The following is a 21032-nucleotide window of genomic DNA, read 5'->3' as shown; positions in this document are numbered from 1 at the left end:
CCAGGCAAATAGCATCCTCAAAGAAAAGTGTCTTATGAAAGAATAAATGGAATGTTGACTGTCAGAGAACTTTTAAGATGAAAATAACTGAAGGAGCTGTCAAGGATTTTCTCTCCTAAATTGTATTTTAGAGTGAGGTGGGCATGGGGGACGGTACAGGCAGGAGGAGAGGAAAAGGATGAGGTCATGCTGACAAGCCTGTGAAACGGGAACTTTGCCAGTGGACATTCGGAGACCGAAGTGGTATCAGCATAATGATGGAAGCTTCCCGAAGGAGGTGCATACAGACCAACATTCAGGGCAGACATCCCTGATTCTCCAGATGGCAATCTTTTTTTTTTAAACATAATAACGTTATCTTTCACTTTTTATTCTTTTAAAAATTGACACATAGTTGGGGCTGGAGGGATGATTCTGTGGTTAAGAGCACTGGCTGCTCTTCCAGAGGACACAAGTTCAATTCCCGGCATCTACATGGTGGCTCTCAACTGTCTAGAATTCTAGTCCCAAGTGATCAGATATCCATTTCTGATCTCTGAAGCCACCTGGCTTACACATGATGCATAGACATGCATGCAGGCAAAACATGCATACACATAAAACATGTTGCACAATTGTACATCCATGTAGGTACTGTGAACTACTTGGATACACGTATATATAATTACATGTGGGATAATCAGGGTAACCTCATCAACAGTTATTATTTCCCTGTGTTAAGGTGATTCAGCATTTTATCTTCTAGATTTTTGGGGGGGACAGGATCTCTTCAGAGAGACAGGTAGCCCAGGTTGGCCTTAAGTTCCTCACATGTGATCTTTAACTCCTGATCCTCCTGCTTCTTTCTGTCACCTGCTTCAACTATAAGCATGGACCACACCTGGTCTCCCTACCTATTTTGAAACACACAGTAAATAGCTGATAGTTGCAGTTGGCCTACCGTGCTATAGAATGATAAAATATACTTCTCCTTTCTAGCTATAATTTTGTATCCTTGACAAACCTCTGAAGATCTGGGTGTTTTTATGTTTGTTTTCTTCTTTTTTCAAGACTGGGTTTCTCTATGTAGCTTGGAACTCACTCTGTAGACCAAGCTGGCCTCGAATTCACTCAGCAGATCTAGATTAAAGAAAAAGAAATTATGCAATGTTTATTAGTTTGATATGGGTTCAAAGGACAATGTAAATCCTTTCCCTTGTATTTATTTATTATTAGTCGTGCACGTGTGTGCATATGTGTGCATGAGTGTGTGTGTGTGTGTGTATGGGTGTGGTGCACGTGTGTAGTAGGTGTGGAGTTCAAGAGGACAGTTTGTGGGAGCTGACTCTTTTCTTCTACTTTCTTAGGTAGGTCCCAGGGAGTGACCTTAGGCCATTAGTGGTTAATTTGCCTTTTCCCACTGAGCCATTTCTTGGGTTCAATGTAAGGCATTTCTAGTATTTTTCTCTAATGAGTGAAAAATTTAAAAATGTTAAATCCAGGAGAAGTAGAAAAAAATGGCCAATTAAAAAAAAAAAGAAGATTGAACTACGGAATCAGACAGTCTTATTAGACTATGTGGCCTCTTAAACCATGTCTGTCTATAGCCCTTCTCCTTCCTGACCTCAGTTTTGGGGACTGTTACACTGTCTGGCCTGTTATTAATACTGTTTTATTCTGAGTCACAGGAGGTAAGGACGCTGCATTTCCAGAATTGGATTTGAGTCATTTGTGAAATTGTATCTTACCATTTGCCACCGTTTCTGGAGGCTCTTTATCATCTCCTTCTCAAATGGGCGTGCACAGTCACACCAGGGCTACTTTTCTTTCTAGGTCATGTGAGAACGCTGCTTTGGAGCTGGGGGCGAGAGGCTAAGGTGCACATCCTTCAGGCTGTCTGGCTTCAAACAGCCAGACTATTAGCAACTCGAGGTATTTGAGAGACTTAGGTGGAGTCCAGGGTCAAGAAGCAGCACAAAAGTTACTCTACCTGCTTATTTACAGACGTCAAAGATTAGGACTGAGACACGAGTGGGTGGCTTGTAGGGGCTGGCTGCAGAAACTGGTTTGCCCAGGTGGTTCATTTAAACTGCCAGACAGAGGAATCCTGTCTGGTGGCCTGGAGACATAGATATCAAGTTAGGCCCCCATTGCTGCTGATGTGCTTGGTACCTGGAATGCCAGTCAAATATATACATCAGTAAAGAGTTCAGTTATATAGTTGTGCTCATAGGTGGTCAGGTCTAGAGCAGATCTTGATAAAATTTCGCATGTTCTACAGGACAGTCACACATCACCGCTTCAGGTTACGGCACACACAGAAGACAAAAACCTAGCATATGCAAATAGACAGAAGGCAGAAGGTTAGCAGGTATGTAGATACACTTGCAGTGGAATATTTTATTTAGCCATATGCATGTAGGGACACCCTCACTCTGAGCCTCAGTTTTCCCATCAGTAGAAAGGGACAGACTCTTGGAATCTAGGCGAATCCATGGAGGCAGGTGAGCAAAACTCTGCAAAGCTGCTGTCTGAGGCCTGGGCTGGAAATACGTTCAATAAATATTACGTTCCTTTTTGTGGCTGCGAAGATGAGTGTTCTACTCAAACTCACCTCCCAATGTTAAGTCACACTGTCATAATAGCACTGAGCATGTTTTGCAGAGACAGAAATTCCAAAGTTTGGGTGTTTGGACAAACGGAGAGATTTGAAATATAAAAATATTGTCCTAGTTATCCTGGGACAGACCAGGACTGCTTTCTCTGGGGAAGCTGTTAGCCAGGGTCATCCCGTCTGCCTGGCAGAACCATGGTCTTCCTGATAAGAGGCACAAGGTCAGCCAGGGCCATCTTCTCAAAACTGCCTGGCAGAGGCGGTGCTCCTCTAACTAAGCCTTATTTTTGTGTAAGGTAAGACTTCCTAAGCAAGTCTATTGGTAAGTCCTTTACAACACCAGTTTTTTTTTTTAACCTCTGTTTTCCCCTTCATCCATGTACAAAGTCCTTCTTTCTTTCTTTCCTTCCTGCCTTCCTTCCTTCCTTCTGTCTGTCTTTCTTTCTTTTTTGTTTTTTCAAGACAGGGTTTCTCTGTGTAGCCCTGGCTGTCCTGGAACTCACTCTGTAGACCAGGCTGGCCTCTGCCTCCCAAGTGCTGGGATTAAAGGAGTGTGTCACCACATTGGTCTGGGCAGAGGAGAGGACCCTGGCATGTCACATTAGGCAATGCCATTGTGGCTGAACATCACCAACGAAGATGTCACTGCTCTGCAGTGATCAAACTGCACTAGTGTGGGTTCTACAGCTTCAGATCCTCTTGAAACAGACCAAGTTATAACCACAGAATGTGGTTCTGAATGTGGTTCTGATGCACAGAATGCGTTCTGATCCTAGGCTTTAGAGCAGACGAGAGCATCTCAGGGCCCGAATCCTCCGGATACGCTCAGAACAGAAAGACCGACAATCCAAAGGCATGCCTTAGCAGGATTCCTGCTTAGCAGTTTTCCTTTATCCTCTTCAATTTTTTTTGTGTTGGCTTTTTCTCTCTTGCCTTAAACAGTCTTTTGTTTGTTTTACTTCTTTGATTATTTCTTACTGAAATACTCCCCCTGTCCATTTTCCTCTGCTTTTCCAAATCGAAGCCTTTGTAAATGCCTGAATGGGCAAAGTGGATGCTATGGGATTATGGAGGAGGCCAGAGACACAAGGCGACACTGCAGTCGGTGTCAAAGTTGAGCTGCACACTGCAGGGAGGTGGGGTGCCCATCCCGCAGAACCGATGTCTATAGAAGCAGGGCGGATGGACCCAGTGCTGTCTTTTGAAGCAGGCAGCGCATCATCAGGGAAGAGGCAGGATGAGACAGTGACGAATCTGCTTTTATGCTTTCTTGCAAAAAAGTGTATCTGTTATAAACAGGATTCTTTATTTTCTTTGCTGTCGCCCACGTCATGCTCCAAGCTAATCTAGTTAGTGTCATTATGAGCACCAGTAGGTAGACAACAAATCTGATCATTAAAAGGTGGTGAGTGTTCTGGGAATGCAGCTCAGTAGCAGAGCAGGTACATAACATCGTCAAAGCCCCAGGCTCCCTCCACAGCAGCAAAAACAAGCTACTGAACTGGTGTTGCTCATCATATGTAACACAATTGAGTTTTAATAACTCAGTGCTTTGTTCCTGAAGGTTTACTAGTAAGGTGTTCAGTCTCTGTCATGGGGTAGTTAGGGGAGAGGAGACCTTTTCCTGTCACACCATGTGATTGCGTTGCTAGGCAGCTTGGGGATGAAATAGAGACAAGCTTGTACCCTGCTAAGCAAAAGCATCAGTGTTGCCACAGGTCGCAGGGAACTTTCTGGTCTAACCATTGGAACCCACTGTCCCAAGAGTCCCTTTGTTTTTGGTCGTGGTTCAGGTGGACTGGAGGATAATCATCCTTCTTACTGTCATCCAAGCAGACAAAGCACCCATCTGGGTATCATTATCCTTCCTGACGGACAGGGTGAGTCAGAGAGACAATTTCCTTTCCTCCGTTCATTCTCTTTGCTTCAGATGTTCCGCAACGATATGTCTTGTGCATTAAGCAGTAAGGTGTGGGTGTTTGAGGGTCGTGGAAGAGAGAACATGCTGCCCCTGAGAGCAGGGCACTTTCTGAGGAAGCATGACATCCAGCCCAGGGCTCCACTTCTGGGACTGATCAGCTGGCAAGAGGTACTGAGGAGGGCTTTGTCTGTAGGAGACATCAGTTTGCATAGAGCAAACTTTGAGTCAGCTTTATTGCTAATCCATTCTAGATGTTGGGGTTTTGTTGTTGTTATTGTTTTAATTTTATTTGTCTGGTTTTTTTTTTCCAGATAGTGTTTCTTTGTGAAGCCCTTGGTTGTCCTGGAACTTGCTTTGTAGACCAGGCTGGCCTCAAACTCGGAGATCCTCCTCCCTTTCCCTTCAAGCGCTGGGATTAAGGCATAAACCACATCTATACCTGGCTTTTGTAGATGTGGTTTAAACAGCTACAGGACAGGACTTAGGCTATGTCCTAGGTTCAAGTCCTTCTCGGCAACTCACAAGCTGTGTGATCTTAGGAAGGTCACTTAATCTTCATGGATATCCATTTTCCCACTCATAAAATTGGAATAAGTAATGATAGAGTTTGCTCTGTAGGCAGGTATGACAAAAGTATTGCATAATTGAATCTGAAAGCAACTATGGGCTACATAGTGAGTTTAAGGCTAGCCTGTGCTACATAACAAGACTCTTCTAAAAAAATTAAAAATTAAAATGAAGGAAAAAAATGTATTTTATATGGCCAGTGTATATAAAATAAAAAGGTGACACATATACAGGTGCTGGTTAATTTTTTTTTTGTCAACTTGACACAAAGCTACAAAAGAAAAAGAGCTAACTTCAGTTGAGAAAATGCCTCTATAGGACCACCTAGTAGGCAAACCTGTGGGCTATTTTCTTGGTTAATGATTGATGGAGGAGGGCCCCACCCATTGTAGGTGGTACCAGACCTGGGCAGGTAGTCCTGGGTTGTAAAAGACAGCAGGTAGGGCAAGCTGGAAGGTGCAAGTCTGTAAGCAGCATCCCGTCAACCCCTGCCTCCAGGTTCCTGCTCTGAACCCCTTCACTATGGACTAGCGCGTAGTAAATACTGTGAACTGAAATGAACCTTTTCCTCCCCACATTGCTTTTGATCATGGGGTTTATCACAGCAATGGAACTGTAGCACACACACACACACTCACAAGCACACTCACATGCACACGCACAGGCGCACACACATGCACATGAAAGCATCACGTAGTTAAATGTCCATCATGGTTGCTGTGTACCACGGTTGCTACTGGGTTTCTTTTTTATCTTGTAGCTTCCCATAGTGGATGTAAGCTCCATGAGCCTCTGTTCCTCCTCTGGAAGGTGGAGCCAGTATTACCTGCCCCTCGGACCTGGATAAGGATTAAATGGGAGCTGTGCTGCCTGACTGGGTGTAGATACCTGAGGGATGTCAGCTTTCTCTCCCCCACACCTCCTTTACCTGCCTCTTGGCTCTGGATTGAGATTCCTTCACTGATGTTCAACTCTAGATGATTTTTTAAAATTAAAAATGTATTAGTGTGAACTGGAGAGATGGCTCAGTGGTTTAAGAACACCCTCTGCTCTTCCAGAGGTCCTGAGTTCAATTCCCAGCAACCACATGGTGGCTCACAACCATGTGATCTGATGCCCTCTTCTGGTATGTCTGAAGACAACTACAGTGTAGTCACATACATAAAATAAATAAAAATAAATAAATTTAAAATAAATAAATACATAAATAAATAAAGTGTATAACTCAGTAGTTTTTTTTAAATGTATTAGTGTATATAATATGTGCACATGCCATACGGTTTGTGTGGCAATCAGCTTAAGTTTAGGGAGTTGGTTCCCTCCTTCTCTTCTTCCATCTTTTTTGTTTGTTTGGTTGTTTTTTTTTTTTTTTTTTTTGAGACAGGATTTCTCTGTATAGCCCTGGCTGTCCTGGAACTCACACTATAGACCAGGCTGGCCTCGAACTCAAAACTCTGCCTCCCAAGTGCTGGGATTAAAGGCGTGCTCCACCACCACCCGGCTCCTTCCATCTTTTTATTTTCATTAGTTATGTGCGTGTTATTATGTGAGTGTTTGGCCAGCATGTGTGTATGTACCATATACGTGCCTGGTGACTGGAGGTCAAAAGATAGTATTGGCACCCCTGGGACTGGAGTTACAGGCCATTGTGAGCCACCATGTGGGTGCTGGAACTGAGCCCAGCGTTTATGTAAATCCTTCCACCTTACTTGGGTTCTGTGGACTAAACTCAGGTCTGTCAGACTAGCTTGGCAGGTCCCTTTATTGGTTGAGCCATTTTGGCCTCCCTCCAGATGAATCTTGTTAACAAGTATCATTAAATGAACTAATTTGTTTAAGATCTCTACTTCGACTTTTCTACCCAAGGCAGGAAAGGAGGAAGGACTGAGTGATACAGGACACACAGACACACAGGAAAGGGTATAGGAAGGTGGAGGCTGGTGAGAACCAATCTCATCCTTGCCTACCCTCGAGGAATGGTCTCAGTAGCTAGCCACTCTCCCATCCATTCTACCTTTCCTAACCCTCAAGGATGGGGACGTTCACAATTCCAATTCACAAATGGAAATAATACAGGACTTTTAGCTTAAATGAAATCTGTACATAGGATAAGTGGGGACAGTGAGACTTTTGGCATAGCCTTTGCTCATAGTTTATAAAGTACGAGCTTTTCCACATGTGTAGTCTTTGGTGCCTACCTGTGGCACTCATAAACTCAGGCCTCAGGAAAATCCCCGAAGGCATTTGGTTACAACCCAAAATGCTGAGGTTGGCATTGTGCAAGTTTCTCTCCAAATGCCCCCTTGGTTTTCTTCTAATAGATTAACATCCGTCGAGAATCACATTCCGGGTCTGAAGAGACAGCTCAGCTATTAAGATAGCATGCTGCTCTTGCATAGAAGCTGAAGTCTCTAGCACTCATCCCCAGGAGGGAATCCCACACCTATAGTCTCCGTGGGCATCTGCACGCATGTGCACATACCCGCATGTGCATAATTTAAAAGATAAAAAGTAGATCTTTGAAACCCTTCACAAATGTCCCCATGATGTGTGCAGATGGCTTGACGACTAATTAGGCACACGAGTGACACCAGGTTGGCCTACAGGTCATTTGTTTTCCTTTTAACTTTTACCACCAAAGGCTGCCTTAAAGCCAATTGTTTCCTAAAAGACTAAGGTATGATCCCAGCCTTTGTCTAGTAGGATCAGGGCTGCCATCCGGGGGCGCCAGAGAACCTCTCCGCCAAGGAAGAGAGGAACCCTGTAAAGGCGCAGGCGGATTTTCTCCAGGTGAATTCCAGGAGGCACGCGGGATCTTGGCCCTAACCCACTGCTTTCTCCCCCTCCCCCCCCCACCTCCCGTTTTCTCTCCCCACTTCCATCGCCAGCCGCTGACAGATGAGCGTTGAAGCCTCCACCTCCAGCCCATTGCCTTACTTTTCTTGGGTTCAAGCTAACACTTCCTGCAAAGGGATCTGACTTCATTGCTCCGTTAGTACTGCTTATATGGGTGCTATTACTCGAACCCAGAGCCTGGCCATGCTTCTCAAGGATAGTTGTCAGACTTAAGCATTTAATGACACGCACGTGGGTCAAAGTATGGAAACAACATGAAGTGTGGTCCCTGTACGCCCACGGTCAATCCAGGATCCCTGGGGATCTGGTCAGAAATTCCCATTCCCGGGCCCCATCTCGGTCCTCTATCGTCAGTCTCTTGGAAGGGGGTGGGGATGGGGGTCCCCAGTGGATGACTGTGAAGTGACTAGAGGTTGACATCCAGTGGATCTGGTTGCGCGGCGCGGGAGTGCCTGAGATCTCCGGCTCCGGGTTTGTGGTCACGTGGGCTTCTCAGCTACCCTCCCACACTCTTTTCTAGGTCTTTAAAAGAAAGACGCACTAACGCTTGTTAGTCGTGGGCAATCTTTGCAGCTTCTCCAGCTGCTGGCTTTTTGGAACCGCACTCTCAGGTCCCTGCCTTCTCCCAGGCTTCTAGAATTAATCACCTCTTGAAACTTCCTGAGAGTAGAGGAGGTGGGGAGCTGGCCCGGAGGGAACAGGGAACGGCTTGTGCTGTCACTGGCACCCCTTGGCATCCGGGTCTGCAGTAGAGTCTGGCAGCTGCCTCAGGGCTAGCAACAACCAGTGGCTGCGTGTCCCGCTCAGGGACCGAGAAAAGCACGTGTCTGCATTTAGAGAAGGCAAAAGAGAGAATGTTCACCTGCCAGGTAAGTGTCCTTTTGCTCAGTGAGGCTTAATTGACTTTGGGGGAAGCCAGCAGAGTTTAGAAACAATAAAGGGGCTGCGGCTGCGGCAGGGGGATGGATGCAACTGTCCTGAACACTGCCGGAAACGGAAATTTTATTGACTTTTGGGTTGGTTGTATGAATATAATTGTCCTTTTAAAGAAAGAAAATTCCTGTGATTTTTCCTAGCAACGGATAAGATGATGACGCTTCTTGTTTGAGTATTGTGGACCAGGGACGATATGCCTGTCGTAGGCAGGTGATCATGGCTTGAAAATGAGTCGACTGGCAATCCTTAGTCAGAAATAGAGTTTAACTTCTTTCCTGGATAGTCTGAGAAAGATTAAATCTGATTTCTCTTATATGCTGGAGAGGAATCTAGCTGTTGCTTCTTCCAGATTACCTGTGGTGACTGTTTCATGGCAGAAGGAGAAAGTCAGGTCAAGTGAATATTGGTGTGTGTGTGTGTGTGTGTGTGTGTGTGAAACAAAACTGAATTTGAGCGCTATTCAGAAAGCAATCCTGATTATTTTACTTAGGATTTAGAAGGCAGGTTTGTGTTTGGCATGTGGTACCTCGGAAGATTTTTATGTCTTGTTCTATTTCAAGTGTTTTTGTAAGCATCCCACTTAAAATGTCATTGTTACCGTAATGATCCGGCTCACGGTGGATATTTCCTCTTTCTCCGTGTAAATGTTTTTAAAGAGTGAAAGGAAAGATCAGAAAGCACATATGTAACGACAACAAGAAAAGTACAATAGGTAATCTCCCTTTTGGTCCAGAGCATCAGCAGGGGTTCTCAACCTGTGGGCCGAGACCCCCTTGGGAACCCTTGATCTCCAAAAACATTTCTATTACGATTCATAACAGCAGCCAAATTACACTTATGAAGCAACAAGGAAACTAATTTTGTGATTGGAGGTCACCATAATACGAGGGACTGTATTAAAGGGACTGTCCCGCTAGGAAGGCTGAGACCCACTGCTCTCCGGACATTCTATCTGAAGTAAAGGGTGAGAGTTTGTCAGCTAGTGTTAAAGCAGGGGCTCTGGGGTTTCATTTTATGTTCAACAGTCATCTAGAGGACTCTGAAATTCTTATCTCAAGAGCAGTTTTAAAGGCAACACTTTAAGTCTTGCCCAAGATGTTTAAACATTTGAAATCAACAAAAAGCATGTATAAGACAATTTCAAGATGGGTTCGAGGAACCCAAATAGATCTAGTCAGATTTGACATTTCTCAGTTTTTATTTTTAATATAAAAAGGTGAAATTTAGTACTAAGTTTAACATATCAAATATATAAATTAGCACTTACTAGGCCTTACGACCCCTTCCAAAGACTAACACACTGTAATTCTTATTAAATGAGTATTCAACAGGCAATGACTTAAAATATATTTCACGATAAAATTTTAGTTGATGTTTTGAGTCATTTTATGGAATGACTAGAAAGTGACTATATAAAACTCTGAGGAATAAACTCCAATCATTTGCAGGTAAGTTGTTTTCATTATATTTGCAAAGCCCTTGAAAACTGAACATTTGGTTATTAGACTTCATAATCCAGTGTTTAGTACATTGTTATAGAAATTGGAAAAAGTTCTACTTATTGCAATATTGTTTACAGACAGTTGCATTTAAGCCTTTTTTTTTTTAAATACCGCTCTAAGATTCATGATAGAGAAGAATTAGCTTTTTCTCATTTTGGAAGATACACATTCAGTTTTAAAGAGTTTCACGTAAGTCAGTTATTAGTGGTCTGTTTTATGTTTGTTTTAGACTGAGTTTTCTTTGTTCCTATCATGAAATTGATTGAGGGCCTTAATATTTCTCTTTAGAAAAGATACATGTAAAGGTAATAAGCAGGAGTACTATGTGCTAAACACAAGTATATAGAAAGAATGCTTGGTGCTTAAGAGGTACCTCTAAGAGGCTGGAGATGTAGGTCGGTTGGAAGATATTCTGCCTAGCATGCACAAAGCCCTGATTTCTCTCTACAGCATCATATGAATCAAGCGTGGTAGTCCTTGCCATTAATCCTAGAACTCAAGATACGGAAGCAGGAAGAGTTTAAGGACAGCTTTGGCTACACAGCAATTTTTATGCTAACCTGGGCTGCATGAGACTTTGTCTTAGAAAAGAACAAGATGAGAAGTGTATTTATACATATTTTTCTTGTCCATGAAATTCTGGTGTCTATGGGTGTGAGTTTTTACTTTTGTGGGGAACACAGGTGTGGAATGTGTGGGTGGGATGCTTTGCAGAGTGGGATAGACATCTGGAAGAATGGCAGATGCCCGTCTAAGCTGTTTGCATCCGTGGGCCCAAGATATGGTCCTCATAGGAGGTGGCATCGTCTCTGCACACAGAGAGCAGACAGGGTCCTAATGGCCCAGCTAGTTAGACTGCTTGAGGTGATGGATTTCCGTCAAACACTAGTCTAAAAAAAAAGTAAAATTCAGAAGCAAAAGCCTTCAGAGAACAGAAAGCATTTTATTTTAAATTGTCTGGGAATCCTGACCATCTTGAGAGGTGTGCCCAGTGGCATGTCAGTGGCCAAGCTGGCTTCCACCTCTGCACAGAATAATGAAATCTCATGGAATGTTTTCATGCATGCAGCCTCCCTCCTCTCTTCCCCAGAACACTGGGAAAACATGCATTCTACAATATTTTTTCATTTCTACTGAAGACGACAGGAAAGTTTGAGTTTATGTGACTTGTCTAAAACATGGCTTTTAGTTATTTTGCAGCCCAGGATCCGATGTGCTCTGTGTACTGGGCCAGAATACACATGAATATAGGCTGAGTGGTAACTGACGCCTAGCCTTCTGCTAGATACATAGGTCTGTGGTCTCATTTTGCGATGCCTTGTTATTTCCAGAGCCAACCTTTTTCTTCTCCATAAAGCCACTGTCAGTATTTGGGGAGGTGGGGTGTCTTTAAAAGTTATTTATTTTTTAGCTTGAGATCCAAAATGTGTTTTTTCTGACCTCAGCCTGCCATGTGTAACCCTGTGTGTACAAAAGCTTTTCTGAGGTTGTGACTTAGGAAGAAAAGATCTCTCATGGGTGATCATGGTATCAATCATCCACAATGCCCCTGGTAGACAGCTGTGACAGATATGCATCTGGATGTATCAGAAGATATTCAATCAGAGAGCAACCTTAGTTCTAATAACCATCAGCAGTGGTTCTCGACAATACTGAATGCACTGGGACTTGGTAGAACACCTAGAGCAATTGATTAGTGATAGGCTAGCAGAGGAGATCTCTGTTTCAAGGCAATGCCATTGTGGCGGCTCATTGGTGACTTGAGTGATCTCAGCACTTGCTTGACATGGCATGTACCTGACAGGGCCATTCGAACAGCTGAGCTGAGGGGGTGTGTTTCAGCTGCAGGTGATAAGGACGATGGAATCAGTTCTCTAGTTCTCTGCTGCTTCTAAACTTTGTGTTCATATCTTTCCATGTGACTGTTCATTGTGTGTGTGTGTGTGTACATTTGCACACATATGTGTATGTGCATGTATGTACAAGCCAGAGGACAACCTCAGGTGCCACTCTTCTTCAGGCACTGTCCAATTCAAAAAAATTAATTAGTGTTTAAATATTCTATATATTTATGTATATGCATGTGTGTGTGTGCATGTATGTGCATATGCATGTGGTACCTGTGGGGGAAGGTGTCAGATTCTCTGGAGCTGGAGCTGTAAGCAAGAGTGGGCCACTTGATGTGGATGCTGGTCACGAACTTGGGTCATCAGAAAGGGTAGCAAGTACTCTTAACTGCTGAGCCATCTGTCCAGGCACTTTAATTTATTATTATTATTATCATTATTATTGTTGTTGTGTGCATGTGTGTGTATGTATGTATGTATGTATGTATGTATGAATGAAGGTATGACGTCTATTAGAGCATGGGTATGTGCATACCATAACTCTGTATGTGTCTGGAGGTTAGAGGACAACTTTTCTCTCATTCTCCTGTGGATTCTGGTGACCAAACTCAGTCAGCTTGTGAACCAAGTGATTTTACCCATTGAGCCATCTCACCTGTTTTTTTGAGGATCTCTCATCTATCTGGTACCGACTTTCATGTAGCTTTTTACATGGATTACAGTGGGTCTTCATGCTTGCAGAGCAAACATTTTACTGACTGAGTTATCTCTTCAACCCAGGTAATTCATGCTTCTTAGAGCCCTGATGAAGGGGTTGGACAGTCAGCTCAGTGGTTAAAAGCTCTTGCTGCTTTTTCAGAAGACCAGGGTTCGATTCCTAGCACCCACGTGGTGGCTCACCACCATTTGTGACTCCAACTCCAGGAGATCTTCTGGTTTCTTTAGGTACCAGATATACACTTAGTGCACAGACATCCACAAGCAAAACACTCATACACAGAAAATAACAATAAGAAAATCTTAAATAAGACACTCAATAAGAAGACACAGCAGAGGTTTCAGATGGTTGTTACTGCAGACTACAGACGAAAGTTCAGTGCAGCTCACTGGAGTGCTAGCTACACTCCTTTTGCAGATGAAAAGCTAAGGGTCTGTGAGATCCTCTTTGATCACGATGCTAAAACTTTATCAAACTTTTATTATATTTTTGTACACTTTGTATTATCTTGAAGTCCTTTGCTCAAATTTGTTTGAAATTCCCTGTTCTCTTGGCTTGTAATTTCTTAAGTTTAATTAGTTTTCATATGACGATTCGCATTACCGTGTTTGTTCCTTATGGGGGTTTACACTTAGAAAGACTTGGTAGTATTTTTGTGTTTTTCTTTTTGTTGGCTGGCTTTTTTTTTTCCAAGACAGAGTCACAGTATGCAGCTCTAGATGGCCTGGAACTCAATATGTAGAACAAGCTGGCCTCAGACGTGCCACCATAACTCATGCCTCTGCCATTCCAGTGCTGGGAACTGCATGTGTGGACCACCATACCTGGCTCATTTCAGTAATACTCTATATGAGAAAGTCTGTAAAGGGCCGGGATGTGTCTCAGTGTTCACACAGTGTTTGCCTGCATGCAAACAACCCTGGGCTTGATCCACAGCACCACATATGCTGGGTATGGTTGGGTACATCTGTAATTACAGATCTGGGGAGGTGGAAGAGTTCAAGGTTCTCATTAGTAATAGAGCAAGTTCAATACCTGCCTGGGTTATGGGAAACACTGCCTCCACAAAACAAACAAACAAGCAAACAAACAAACAAACAAACAAAGAGAAGGTAAGACTGGAGAGGTGATGCAGTACAGCCATGAGGACCCAGAGTTCTAACCCCAGCAGCAGTGTAACAAGCTAGATATCCCTTGCTTACAGTCTCAACTCCAACAGGGATGGAGACAGGAGATTCTGGAGTTTTTATCTTATAGCCTAGCAGAGAAAAACTTGAGATCTAGGTTCAGAAGAAGAAGGAATGGGCAGGGAGTGGCAGAGAAGGGCACCCAACACCCTCTCTAGCCTTCATATGTATATACAGATGCATGTGCCTGCACATAGACACGTACACACACACACATACACACACACACAAAAAAAACAAATACATAAATCTTTAAAAAGGAAGGTAGCATATATACCATAATGACTATACTCATTTTGGGACATAATTTTTATTTGTTAAATTGGACCTTCCATTTTGGCTTTTTATACTTTTTGTAATGTTCAAGGAATTTACATTTTAATACTAACTCCAAATTTTGTGTATAAATACAATTGCTATGCATGCCAAGAGCTTATGTATTTCACTCAGTTGATAGAAGGCATGCTGTTTAAATTCTATTGTTAAAGTTCTTTAAATGTATTTTGATTTAGGATTTGGCAGCATCAGACATGCTCAGATGATACAGGCAAACAGTGCACTGAAGTATGGTCTCAGTGCTGAAATACTGGAGAGACAGCCCAGTGAGGGCTGGGTCTAGATAGTACTGGGGCTCAAGAGACTGCTCAGTGGTTAAGAGCACTTGATGCTTTTGCTCCTTATTGTCCACCAAATTCCCCCTACCTTTGAGTGTTGGACTGTCTTTTCTGTTGGTATAGCAGTCTGGATCAAACCAGGACATACATATGATACTTTCAGCAGGGGAAATTTAATGCAAAGAAATATTAACTGTAAGAAGAGATAAATATAAACTATTCAGAGATACTTTTAGCCCCTTAGGGATGAGGGAAAATATCCAAGTAAGGACAATTCTGTAGGGGTTTAGAATTTCCCAGGAGCCCTGCCGCTCTCAAGGTTGTGCGGCTGAAACCTACCAGAAAGCCTTGTGCCCCTGCAGTTTGCTTACCTGGGGCGTCTGGCTCATGAGGTTGGGTGGAAGTACCAGGCGGTGACAGCCACTCTGGAGGAGAAACGGAAGGAAAAGGCCAAGATTCACTATAGGAAGAAGAAGCAGCTCTTGAGGCTATGGAAACAGGCAGAAAAGAATGTGGAAAAGAAAATCTGCAAGTTCACAGAGGTCCTCAAGACCAATGGACTCCTGGTGTGAGCCCAATAAAGACTGTTTTTGCCTAAAAAAAAAAAAAAAAAAAAAAAAAAAAGAATTTGCCAGGCAAGGTGAGGTTTGGCTATTGACTTGCAGTGATGTCAACTTGTTTAGAAGATCTAGGGTTGCCAATAAAGCATTAGGTTCCCTCTAAAATGCAGTTCAGTGATTGGCTGCCAAAAACCAGGACGTGCACACAAAATGGGAATCTGTATTCTCTGGAGGGCAGAAGGCCTTCAGAGCGTGCATGATGCCAGGGTGAAGAGTCTTGTACAATGGATGACTCTGCAGAGTTCAACCTTTGGGCCACAGTCCAGAGAGGTGCCTATGAACAGGTCATTACCATGCAGAGTGTAATGTTGCTGAGAGATTTCATTCTGGACCTTTGGCTAGGGCAAGCTCCACCCTGGATTCTCACCTGCTTGCTGCCTGTCTCTACCAGGGCCAGAAGTTGGAGCAAGCCTTTGTCTTGTGGTGTCTCTCTATCGCCCTCTACTGAGCTTAGTATCGAGCTCAGTTAGGTTTTACTGGACATCTATTATTGATGTATTGATTGACTGATTGATTGTATAAATACTATATTAACGATTGCTTTTAAAGTTTAGAGCAATAGACTGACAAAGTTACCGTGGTCAGACAGATGATTTATATGATAAATTTCTCGTATTTGTTATTGTAGATTTACCACATATTTAAATATATTGACACTATAACAGTCTCACTCATTGATATAGTACTTTTAGGCTTATTTTTCAGTAACAGCTTAGAGTTGACCTTAGGTAGTTCTAGGGAAAAATACCTTCATGAATTCCCGTATTTTTAAATTTAAAAGTAATTTTGTGATAAGTTACTGTGGTTTAAAGTTCTCAGAGTTGAGGCCTGGAGAGACGGCTCAGCAGTTAAGGGCACTGGCTTCTACTCCAGACGATCTGCATTTGATTCAGATTCCTAGCATCCACAGGGTGGCTCACAGCCATCTGCAACTGCAGCTTCAGGGGATCCTGACGCCTCTTTAGGGTCCATGCATGCATGTAGCACACAGACATACAGCAGGGAAAACATCCATGCATATAAAATAAAATAGCAAGATCTTAAAAAAATTCTTGTTCTTGACATCAGCAGCAACAGAGTAACAAAGGAGTGGGAGTGTGTGTGGCTGTGTTGGTAGAAAACACCCCTAGCAAGTACAGGGTCCTGAGTTTATCCCTGTATTGTTCAAACTCAGCACGGTGGTGAATTCATATAATTTAAGGGGGAGGTAGAAGCAGGAGGATCAGAACTTCAAGGTCATCTTTGATTCCATAAGTAGTTTGAGGACAGTATGGGATGCATAAGAACCTGTCTCAAAGCTGGGCAGTGGTGGCACACACCTTTAATCCCAGCACTTGGGAGGCAGAGGCAGGCAGATTTCTGAGTTTGAGGCCAGCTTGGTTTATAGAGTGAGTTCCAGGACAGCCAGGACTACACAGAGAAACCCTGTCTTGAAAAACCAAAAACAAACAAACAAACAAAAACAAAACAAAAACTGTCTCAAAAAAAAACAGTCAATAAAATAGAGAATGGGGACTGTACCCCATGCGTTTCTACCCCATAGGTCATGTTTTCATCGACATCTTCCAGGGCACACTTGTAGCCCTCTTCTAATATGAGTGTGAGCATCGTTAAGATCCCGTGGATACTTGAATTTAAAAAAGAAACAACTCTATGTGTGTGAGAGGCAGAGACAGGGAGACAGAGAGCACGTTGGTGATGGGTGCTGTGGCATGCGTGTGCCTCCGTAGGACAACTTTCCGGGACTTTTCTCTTTCCACTGTGAGTTTGGAATTAGCTCATGTCATCAGTCTGGAGCAGCGAACACTGTATCCACTGAGCCCGTTTGCTGTCTGTTCTTCCTGCTTTTGTCTTTTTCTTTTTTTGAGATGTATCTCAAATATCTCATATATCCCATGCCATTCTTGAACTCCTGACAAGAGGATGACCTTTTGCCTCTAATTCCTGAATATTGGGGTTATAAAGATCTTACACGATCCCCTGCAGTGCTGGGATCAAAGTCAAGGCTTCCTGTGTGTGAGGCAAGTATTCTACCAACTATATTTCCAGCCTGCCTCCCTCCCTCCCTCTCCTTCCTTCCTTCCTTCCTTCTTTCTTTCTTTCTTTCTTTCTTTCTTTCTTTCTTTCTTTCTTTCTTTCTTTCTTTCCTTCCTTCCTTCCTCTCTCTCTCTCTCTCTCTCTCTCTCTCTCTCTCTCTCTCTCTCTCTCTCTGAGACTACATCTCACTCTGTAGTCCAAGTAGGCCTGGAACTAGAAATCCCCCTGCCTCAGCCTCCTTGAGTGCCAGGATTGTATATAAGCATCATTGCCCCTAGCTAAAATGAATCCTTCTTAGTTACTCCGGCAGCTTGAACTAACTGGACATTGTCTACTTTCCCCTGCAGGCATTTCACTTGCCCATGAGTCTCTGAGAGTGTAGTGTTCATCTGTACCTCTTCTCACAAGGATTTTTCTCATCTGCGACCCGCTCAAGACATGGAGATCAAAAACTCACCGTCAAGCCTCGCTTCCCCTCCTTCCTATAACTGTAGCCAGTCCATCCTACCCCTGGAGCACGGCCCCATCTATATCCCTTCCTCCTACGTAGAGAGCCGCCATGAGTACTCAGCTATGACATTCTATAGTCCTGCCATGATGAACTACAGTGTCCCCGGCAGCACCAGTAACCTGGAAGGTGGGCCTGTTCGACAGACTGCGAGCCCAAATGTGCTGTGGCCAACTTCTGGACACCTCTCTCCTTTAGCCGCCCATTGCCAATCATCACTTCTGTATGCAGAACCTCAGAAGAGTCCTTGGTGTGAAACAAGGTCACTAGAACACACCTTACCTGTAAACAGGTAAAGTCTTGTCAATCATGGGTGGTGGCATAAACCTCTCTTTACCGGTCAGTATGAAGAAAGACATGTTAGAAAAGGTCTTTACTTCACCACCTACGTTCTTAGGATACTGGTGATATGTTCCTCTGTTCTACTCTGATATTCTAATTCTTAAAAAGTTTGCTTATGGATAGATATTATAGAGAGAGTTCACCATAATAAACAGTCTCCAGCTTACATCAGTTTGGTTTGGGTGAAGGTGTTGGGCTTTACATTTTTTTTTTAAGAGTCAGATTAGAGTCTTAGCGTATACTTACTGTTGATGACAGATTGTCTCCAGGGTGAAAGTAGCCATGGTAACACTACAACTTCCATGCAGTAGCCATGCAAAGCCAGGAAAGCTAATGGGCATAGGCTTTAGTGCTGACTGAGGTGGTGCTTTGTAAGGAGCAATGAGACACTAACCGTAGGGTTCTACTGAAAATGTACGAAGTTAAAACAAATTGAACTCTGAATGCATGGCAGCATGATGGGGCGTTCCAGTCTACTTGTAAGATTTTCAACTCTAACAATGGATAGTATATGAATAAGTGGCAGGAAGAAGTGGATTCCTCAAAGAGAGTACTAAGTTAGGGCACACTAACTCTTAAATGTGTTGTAGGGTGCAATGGTGCACACTTTGGTCCCAGCACTCGGGAGACAGGTCTACCCTAGTCTACATAGTGAGTTCCAAGACAGCCAGGGTTACGTAGAAAGACCCCGTTTCAAAAGACAAAACAAAAAAGCAATTATTGTAACAATATTCACATAATAATTTACCACAATGCAATATTATAATAATATTTCAAATATTGTTATAAAACTTTGAAAAGATGGGAGCTGGAGGGCTCATCTCAATGCTAGAGGCATGTTTAACATCCCTGAGGCTCTGCACCCCAAAACCCAGTACCTCTGAGCCCCAAACCAAACCAAAACAACCTTTAAGAAAATACACAAAAATTTGTTTTTTCTTCTTCATCTTTTTGTTTATTGGTAAGATGAAGAAACACATATAAAAAGTGTGGATCATGTCTTAAGATGAGTGCTTTTAACTTACCTCTCTTTAAAGGGTGATGTTTGTTTTCACTATTTCTAAACTAGCAATAGCTCTCTTAACTCCCTCCCCAAAAGAAACATGTCCTGACAAAATCAGCCCCTGGGCGGGGATGTGCAGCCACCCCTCCTGCTCCTCTTCGGGGCTCGAGCTACGGATGCCAGCCCAGCCCTGAGCTGCCTGTTCCTTAGCCTTCTGAGGACTTGGACTCACCAGTAGGCACTCGTCAATGGAGTCAATGACTCGTCAATGTCGTCAACTCGGCAATGGAGCTTTCTGTGATCTGATATCAAGTTTCCAGGACCATATTTATTCCTAACCCTGGAAGACAAAGAGATTACATTTGGCACGGTTCATGTTTTTTTCTTTTTCTGCAAAGCCCTTCCCCGCTCTTGTGTGTCCTTTGACGACAGCTGTACTCTCTGTCCCCCCAGAGAGACACTGCAGAGGAGGCTCAGTGGGAACAGCGGTGCCAGCCCTGTTAGGAGTCCAAACGCAAAGAGGGACGCTCACTTCTGCGCCGTCTGCAGCGATTACGCATCTGGGTATCATTACGGCGTCTGGTCGTGTGAAGGATGTAAGGCCTTTTTTAAAAGAAGCATTCAAGGTACAAGGCTATGATAAATCATTTCTTTAGTATCCACACTTGGGCTTGCAAGCAGCTTTGCAGAGATGATCTTATATAAATGTCACCGTTGGCCTGGCACCAGGTACCCTTCATGAACTTGAGCAGCTTAGATGAATGTGTGTTTGGGAGTGGATTGAGTGAGGGTGTGTGGGTGCATGGACTGCTTGTTTCTACCCCAGAACCTCAAGGTTATAGGGGTCAGTTTGCCCCTACGTTACCTAACTGGGGAAGGGGGGTGCTTAGAAAAGGAGAGAAGATATCTATTTACAACCTTGTAAAGATACTGTTAGGAAAAAAAAATCTATGTTCATCAGGAGCTCCAAAGACTGTCTGTCTGTCTGTCTGTCTGTCTGTCTGTCTGTCTGTCTGTTCATTTTGTCCTAGGTTTAATATAGGGTATGCTTATGTCATGATGGTGGACTGGCTCCCGAGGGGAAGAGAATAATCACAATTTATGGAAATGGTCAGGAATCAGGAATTAAGTGTAGCAGATTTCAAGAAGTATGTCGTGCTCGGACTCACAGTTTGCAATCTCCTAGTTTTTAGTCTGATATCAGACTGTCTCCCTGACCTTCCCTGGAGTCTTTAATGGTGGTTACTTGCTAGGTGTGTACTTGTTTGTGTGTGTGTGTGTGTGTGTGTACACGCCCCTTTTGGGGGAGGGCATGAGTATGCCATTGCATACATGTGGAAATCAAACAACAATATGCTGGAGTTAATTCTTTCTTCCCACTTTGTGGGTCTTGGGGCTCGACTTAGGTCATCATGCTTGGCAGCAAATACCTTTACCACAGATCCTGTGTAGGCTTTTTAAAAATCATATTTTTGATAAACTTCAACTGTGCACACCTGGCTTCAAGGTTAATCAGCCTGACTGTCCTTGCCTCTTCTCCTCCCTCACTTGTCACCTCTCTACCTTACCAGCCCTGATGTACCAAAGTCACTTATTTTTTCCAAGATGTTTATTTTTTATGTATGTGGAAAGGTGCATGTATGGAGAGAAGTGCAGGTACATGTGTGCCATATGTGTACATATGTGTGGAGAAGTATGTGTGTGCAGGGGCACATGTGCAGATGTATGTGTGTATGTGTGGAGGGGAATGTGTGTGTAGGAGCACATGTGCACATGTATGT

General features: G+C 43.4%; 1 protein-coding gene across 3 annotated transcripts in view; it reads left to right on the top strand.

Moving 5' to 3' along the window:
* The first annotated feature begins 8614 nt into the window (after positions 1 to 8614).
* Esr2 (estrogen receptor 2) overlaps positions 8615 to 21032 on the top strand; it is a 58731-nt gene continuing 46313 nt past the window's right edge. The window contains exons 1-3 of one of the 3 annotated variants that reach the window (XM_028789877.1): positions 8615 to 8806; positions 17746 to 18198; positions 19705 to 19877. In XM_028789877.1, coding sequence (XP_028645710.1) covers positions 17837 to 18198; positions 19705 to 19877 — 535 coding nt within the window. In that variant the 5' untranslated portion in view covers positions 8615 to 8806; positions 17746 to 17836. Of the gene's footprint in view, positions 8807 to 17745; positions 18199 to 19704; positions 19878 to 21032 lie in introns of those variants that run through there. The other 2 variants (XM_028789896.1, XM_028789887.1) reach the window with 2 other exon arrangements.

Source organism: Grammomys surdaster, unplaced genomic scaffold (genome assembly GCF_004785775.1).
Source record: "Grammomys surdaster isolate TR1022 unplaced genomic scaffold, NIH_TR_1.0 127, whole genome shotgun sequence".
NCBI classification, from domain to species: Eukaryota; Metazoa; Chordata; class Mammalia; order Rodentia; family Muridae; genus Grammomys; species Grammomys surdaster.
Note: the sequence above shows the minus strand (reverse complement) of the source record. Positions and strands in the feature narration are given on the sequence as shown.